This window comes from Macaca thibetana, chromosome X (genome assembly GCF_024542745.1).
Source record: "Macaca thibetana thibetana isolate TM-01 chromosome X, ASM2454274v1, whole genome shotgun sequence".
NCBI lineage: Eukaryota > Metazoa > Chordata > Mammalia > Primates > Cercopithecidae > Macaca > Macaca thibetana.
Genome location: NC_065598.1, coordinates 147,519,378 through 147,526,920, shown reverse-complemented (window position 1 = coordinate 147,526,920; position 7,543 = coordinate 147,519,378). Strand labels below are relative to the sequence as shown.

General features: G+C 49.4%; 1 protein-coding gene across 1 annotated transcript; it reads right to left on the bottom strand.

Annotated features, from left to right (window-relative positions):
* Positions 1 to 1,026: 1,026 nt before the first annotated feature.
* LOC126945432 (melanoma-associated antigen 3-like) lies at positions 1,027 to 2,522 on the bottom strand. The gene has a single exon (XM_050775397.1). It carries the CDS (start codon positions 2,505 to 2,507, stop codon positions 1,563 to 1,565), a length of 945 nt encoding a protein of 314 aa, XP_050631354.1. The 5' UTR covers positions 2,508 to 2,522; the 3' UTR covers positions 1,027 to 1,562.
* Positions 2,523 to 7,543: the final 5,021 nt, after the last annotated feature.

Genomic DNA, 7,543 nt, shown 5'->3' with positions numbered 1-7,543 from the left:
GGGTCTCCTGTCTGCTCTCATTACCTGGCTCCCCTTCAGTCTGACCAAATCCTTCTCAAAGCAGAGAAGAAATGTCCTGTCCACATTTCAGAATTTTAAATCGATTGTGATTTTTATGAGAATTTGAATTGGTACAGCATTTTTGTAATACAATTTTAGAAATATTTTAGATGTTAAACTATGTTCACCCTTTCACTTTAACCCAATGTACGTGTTAATATATCCTTCTTCTCAAAACTTCTAGAATCTGAGTCAAAGACCAACTCCTTCCCTCTCTCCCAGCTGCCTTCCACCCAATCCACTATTTTCATGTATTTTGTTACCATCCAAAATCTAGCCCGTGCTTACAGTTAGTCAATTCGCACTTGAGATTAGCTAGTCAGAATGCCTTTTTAATGGAGTCAGCTCTGGTTCTCCCTGCCTGGCAGAAAAGCACCTGGCCAGTGGCTTCTGGGCCACCCTTCCCGGGAAATTCAGCCTTATTGCTCAGGAAACCCATGCAGATGATGGGTGTCCATCACCTAGATCTTGGGTTGTGTTCAATAGCAGTGGGACAAAAGCACAGGACACCTTCCATTCCTGCCCCAGGTGGAGACTCCTCTCTCTTCATCCCCGATCCGAAATAAACCACTCAGAGTTGCTTTCCATTCCAGGCTTTTCTCTCACACTCTGAGAATCTGGCCCTGGACCCACCCAGCTTCATTAGAGTCAGCTCCTTCAGAAGGAACTGCAGTTTATCAAAGCCAAAGATGCCCCAGCTCAGGGCATTTACACTCCACCACTCTCACCTGGAGCCCCACACCCTCACCCCTCTCTTACATTTCCCCTACATCTTACAGGACTTCTCGCCACCTTAATTATATGACTGCAGCTCCTAGATTCTACAACCCTATGGGTAGACGTGAGTGTGGCTTACCTTACCATCCCCACTACTAACCCAGGGCCTTCCACAGAGCAGATGCTGAGTGAATGGAAAAGAAATGACCCAGTGAACAGGACAAATTATTTATTCAGATTTAATTTCCCTTGCATTCTCAAAGAAGCCAAGGAAATCCAGGTATGCATATTTGTTTGATTTTACAGAATAGACTGAGGTATAAGGCAAGAATTAACTATCTTTTAATGTCTTGAGTTCTTTATCTCTTGTATGTTATTGCTAATTCGCTCACAATTTTAAGCAAATACTTTTTCCACTGCTGCTGTTATGTCACAATTCACAAAATGGAATGGATTTCCCAATCTGAATAAAAAACAAGACTCTTACTCCTAAACTATATAAACAGCACTATGTGTGACTACCGTTATTCACAAACGTGGATGCTGAAGTTCATTCAACCATCCGTTAAAAGGAACATTTGAACAATTCCAACAGGAAACAACGATAAATCTCCAAGTCATCCAATAGAACAGAAGCCCACTACTGAGAATGCTGACTGCTCTCTTCAAAGAGTGAAGAATGGGCCTCATGTCACACGAGGCAGTGGAAGCTAATGAATGGGGCCCTGGAAGGTGCACTGGCCCAGACCCCTCCCACTGGCCCTGGCTGCAACGTGTGCTCTGACTCACTCTTCCCCCTCTCTCAAAGCCCATTCATGGAGGGGTGGGTAGGAAAAGTGAGGTCCTCCACTGATTTTTAGCATATGGTACAGGACTTTCACATAGCTGGTTTCAAGGAGGGCCCTTGGACCCCACAGGAACTCGTAGCATGCAGGATCACTGCCAGGCACCTGCCGGTACTCCAGGTAGTTTTCCTGCACGAAATCTTGGGTGAGCAGCTTCCTGGGATCCGCGAAGATACTGTGCTCCCTCCCCTCAAACACCTCCAACACACTCAGCTCCTCCCAGATTTTCTCCTCAGGGGCGCAGTCGCCTTCTTTTGCGATTATGGCCAGGACGATTATCAGCAGGCCTGTCTTGGGCATCATCTGATTGTCGCCCAGCAGGCCATCGTAGGAGAGGCCCAGGCAGGTGACAAGGATGTACAAGTGGCCGACTGGGTCCACTTCTATCAGCTTGATGCCAAAGACCAGCTGCAAGGACTCGAAGGCTTTGCTGAAGATCACAGGAAAGAAGTACTGGCAATTTCTCATGACACTCTCCAGCATTTCCGCCTTTGTGACTGGCTCCCTGGCTCGATACTTGAGGAGCAGAAAATGAACCAACTCAGCCACCTTCCTACTGAGTGCTGCCTGGAAGCCGGACTCCAGGTCAGGAAAGGTGCTTGGCCCCTCCTCTTCTTGGCTGCTGGAGTCCTCATCAGATTGGCTCCAGAGAGTGTAGCTGATTGTAGTGCGGAGGGTGGAGGCTCCCTGAGGACTCTGGGGAGCACCTGGTGACTCAGCAGCAGGCACCTCTCCCAGGGTGACTTCTACTACAGTAGAAGAGGAGGAGGCAGTCTCCTGCTCCTCAGGAGCAGGAGCCTGTGCACCCACTAAGCCCAGGGCCTCTCCTTGGGCTTGAAGGCCTTCTTCAGGCTTGCAGTGCTGACTCCTCTGCTCAAGAGGCATGATGACTCTGGTCAAGGCAGCAGGCGGGAGAGTGGACAGGAGATGGGTAATGAAGACTCACAGGCCTGAGGAGAGAGGGAGTGTGTTAGAGGCCTCAGCTGAGAACTGAACTGACCCTTGGAGGCTCTATCAAAGGCTTACTTACAGATCTTCTCCTCCAACGCTCCTCCAGAGCCTCGGGTCCTCCTTGTCGGCCTGACCCCTCAGAACCTGAAGGAGGAAGTAAGAGGGGACCTCAGGGTACAGCTGTCCAGTGCATGATGAGGCTGCATCACTGAGAGTAGGGAGGGTGAGACCAGGTGCTCTGGAGTCCCATTTGTTCTGGGGCAGGTGGGGCCCTTGGTGTGCATTCAAGGCAAACCTTCAGTGTTGGCACTATCTCAGCCCCCTCTACTCTGCGACCTGAGGACACTGCCTCAGACCAAGGCCTCACTGCCTGGTTCCTGGAGCTCCTGGTTCCAGGGAGAGGAATCCACGGGCACTCTGGGTCCAGACTGCAAGCATAGCCACAGATTTCCAGAACTGTCAGGAGGCATGGCCAGACTTTGTGAGGTCCCCACTCTACTGCCGTGGAAGTTCCCCTCTGTGCTCACTCAGAGTCCTTACCTATCTCATTGCAGAGCTTAATCTCGCCATTTTGCTGGCCTGAGAAACTCTCATATCAAGAACTCACATCTCTGATACGGTACAGAAAGCCATGAGGAAACTCACATCTGACCATAGATGCCCAGGTCCTCCCGGGAAGAACAACAAGAGATGTCCAAATTCATTGGAGTCCATGTGTCCTGGGTGAGAAGCCTGCTTGGTCTTCACCTCCACTCCTGGCAGGGGCTGAGACCCTCCCTCTACTGACCTGCGTGCAGCCCCCTGAGACCAAGGCCTCCCATTCCCTGACCTCAGTGATCCCAGGATGATGGAGAGATCTCAGCTGATAGCCCTTTCTAGGCTCTCTGAGATAACAGCATGGGCAGGGCAGATTTCTATGGGGCCCACTGTCCACGTTCTGGCCCAGGGGTACCCTCAATCCTCCCTCAGGCTCCCCGCCTGGATGCATGGCAGATCCTAGGACCACTGCTTCTGTGGACCAGATGGGAGTCCCTGTGTTGACCTGAGTCATCCTCTGAAAACAAGGAACTCGCTCCCCTGAGGTCTAACAACGAAAGTGAGAAGGGGCCACATCCTGTCACCCCCACGTGGGCTGTCCAGGGCTGACCCCTTTGGTTCTAGGGTGAGGATTATGATGGCCTCTCATGGGTTACTCAGCTTTACTCTTGCTGGGGCCTGCCCTTTCTCAACCCCCAACCCCCTGAAATGAGCAGACATCTCCTCTTTACACCAACACCTTATCTCCCTGAGGATTCCCCAACCTCCTGCCTGTAGTACAAATGAGACTGTGACTTAGGGCCATCCCGGATGGGGACCCCCAGAGCTAAGAACAAGGAACAGCCAGACTCTGTGGTGTCCCTTCTTTCTGGGCCAGGGGTATCCCCAGTTCTCACGAAGGGGGCACACCTTGGGTCCTGCAGATCCTGGGATTCTTCCCTCTGCTGACCTGAAGTCCCACTCCTCAGACCACAGCCCTCAACCCTCTGTCACCCTGAAGGCACAATGAGCACGGGGCACATTCAGTCACTGTGTACAGCATTCCCCAGCCCAAGGTTCCCACTGATCTGTACTGCAAGGTCCCCTCAGTCCTCCCTCTTCTTCCTCCCCTTGACTCCTGGCAGGGTTGGACCCCAACCCCCTGCTGAAGTGGGTCTGCATCCCTAGGATTCCCCGGCTGAATGAAAAGGTGCCTCAGTTTGAGACAGTTGTACAGTGGGCCCTATGTCTTGGCATGCTGGGTCCCCTCAGGACGCCATTGTCTTCCAGGAGGGCCTGGGCCTTTCCTCTGCTTCTCAAAGGCTATGCTCACGATACTGTACACCTTCCCTCACTTAGCCGTAGATGTGAACGTCAGGATTCACGTGCCTGGCCGCCATTCCCGGAGCTTCCGTGGGTTGATAGCAGGGGCAAAGCCTGGATTCTGCCAGGATGGGGGTGGGGGTGGGGATGGGAATGGGCCGTGGGAGTGGGGTTGGTGTTTGAGGGGTGGGGGTGGGGTTGGTGTTGGGGGATGGAGGTGGGGTTGGTGTTGGGGGATGCAGGTGGGGTTGGTGTTTGGGAGACGGGAATGGTGGCGGGTGTGGGAGTTAGGTTGCCCTCAGTTCTCTCTTGGGGTCCTGACCTTGATTTGTGGCTGAGTCTGGGCCCTGCCCACTTCTAACCAGCCCCGCCCTGCTCACATCAAGCTCTTACGCCAGCGTTCCCTGCAGCTTAAGCGGCAGGGGTTGGCGGGGTGTGGTGGGGGTGACCCAGTCTGAGACCTCTGCCCCTCCAGGCTGTTCCAGGGCTGGCAGCAGAGGCAGAGCTGGATTACTTGGGGCCCTCTGTCTGGGGTGAGGCCCGCCTCAGTCCTCCCTCAGCGTCTCACCTTGCCTCCTCACCGACCCTGGGCCCGTTTCCCTCCACGGACAGCAGGCCGTTGCTCAGGGCGAGAATCTCGCTGCCCTCTAATCCCCAAATCGCAAGTCAGTGGCGTCACATCTGGGCCCTGTGACTTCCCTGGGTCCACGGCAGGGGTGGAACCGGATTCTACCTGCAGGGGGATCTGGATGGGGGTGGGGGTAAGCATGAAGATGGTGTTGGGGGTAGGGGTAGGGATTGGGACGGGGATCCTGCGGCTTAGAGCATGGTGGGGTTGGGGGAGTTGGGATTGGGAGGGGCCTTTGGTCATCCCTCAGGGTCCTGACTTGGATGCCTGGCTGAGCCTGGACCGCCATTCTCTGCCGATTGTGTCTGCTCCCCTCAGACCAAGTCTCTGACTCTGAGTCCCCCCGAAGTGGCATTGGGGGAAGGGGTGTGGTCGGGGTGACATCATTGCCAGTGTTTACCAGGGCTGACAAGGGGGCTGAGTTGGATTCTCTGGTCCCCTATGTGGGAGTGGGTAGACCCTCAGTCCTCATTCAGGACGGTCCTCTTCCTCACTCTTAGCTGTTGGATGAAGTGATGGGTGGGAGATACACTGTTTCTGTCACCTCTGAGCATTTGCGCATCTGCACCCCTTGTAGAGAATGGCTGCGGGTCCCAGGCCAGGTGCTCCCTGCAGGGTGGGAGCTCCTGCGATTGTAGTGACCTCTGGGAGAAGATGCACACCTTCCCACGGGAGCTCCTCCCCAGCCAGAGCTACACTTGGCAAACCTTTGGTCCTAAGTGATTTATTCTCTGAATCGAAGAAATAGCGTTTACATATCTTCTAAGTTTATATGTAGGTAACAATATATGTATTTCTTTCTATGAAGTAATAGCCACCCTTAGTATGCATGATTCACTCTGATATCCTATTCTTCTTCTATTCCTGTCTTTGTGTTCTGTTGAAAGAATTTTTTTTTTTTTTTTTTTTTTAAAAAAACGTAATTCCTCTCCCACTGTGTTGGTTTCTGGTTGTTATTAGCAGAACTCTGGAGCCATACTGCCTTAACCAACCCAATTTTCCTGGTGTCCTGCTGTTTCCCGGGGCTCTTGGCATCGTGCTTTCAGGGCTGCCTCAGACTGTGCAATGAAGTGAAGTGGAAATTTAAAAACTTTTATTCCACCCATTCTGTCATCTGCCGTCTAGGCAGGCTACAAACTTCCCCAACATCCCTACTGCTAACCCCCTCCAACCGACACTGCAAGTGTCAAACACAAGTACCAGCTCAACATGGTCTTCAGTCTCACCCTGGGCTGTCCCTGTTTTGTTACGTAGATTTTGTTGCTGATACTGGTTTTTTACTTTCTGTTTCCATTCTATAACTTTTTAGGGTTGATTTGGGAAGCAGAGCACAGCAGCCCAAATTTGCTTGTAATGTTGGCGGCTACAGGTAAGGCACTAAATTGTAAATAATTTAAGCTGAGTTTACATTTTTACACAGTTGTGTTCCCCATGAATGAATATGTTATGCTCCTTTTTTTATTTCAAGCTCTTTTTTCCTGAATATGTCAGTATACTTTGATAGTTGCCTCTGTAAAGACCTTATACAGTTTTATTAGACTTCTTTTCAGGTAATTCTTGGATTTTGCTGCTATTGCAAATGACATATTGTCTATTAATTGTTGTAGTTAGTTATTGCTTTCGTGAGGTGAAGATTTTCATTTTCTCCAGTAATCTGTTGTACACCTTGTTCTGAAGACCCATGCACTTGAATATTCTACATACCTTTTCCTTTGACTTTTCAAGATCGATAATGGTATTGTCACTAAACATTACATGTTTTTTCCAATATTCATACCACTTACTCATTTCGATACTTATAGCTCTTTGTGTCTCAGTCCTGATTTCAAACGTAGAGATAATAGCCTACATCTACTTCTCATTCCTGACTTGAATGATAATTCTTCAAACGTTTCACATTTAAGTATGTTTGCTGTTGATTTTAGGAAATGGAAGTTCTATTTGTATATAGATTAACTAAATATATTTTTTCTTTTACCATGCACTCATATTAAATTTCTTTAAAAAGCTTTTTCTGTACCTGTTGACACGATCAAATTTTTTTCTCCTCTATTTTTGTGCGTAAGGAATTACGTACAATGAAGTGGGTTTTTTCCCCTAATGTTAAATCACATTTTATTTCCTTGGGCAGAGCCTGTTAATTCATTTAATATGCTAGTAATTTGTGTAGGATATTTACTGCTATGTGACGGAGCTTACTTAATGTGTTTTTTTTTTCCATCAAGGGTGGGATGAGGTCCTCATCTGGTTTTTGAATCCAGGAGGGCTAGTCTGGGAGAATGAATTGAACAATTGTCAATATTCTGTATGTTCTGGAAGTGTTGAGATAAGCTGGTGGTTAGTATTCCCTGATCATTTGGTAGAATTGGCCTCCAAAACTGCCTAACCTGGAATGTTTGAGGGTGGCTTGAGCTTTGAATATTGTACAGTTTCAGTTTGTATAGTTTCTTTCTTTTTCTTTTCTTTTTTTTTTTTTTTTTTTTTTTTGAGATGGATTCTTGCT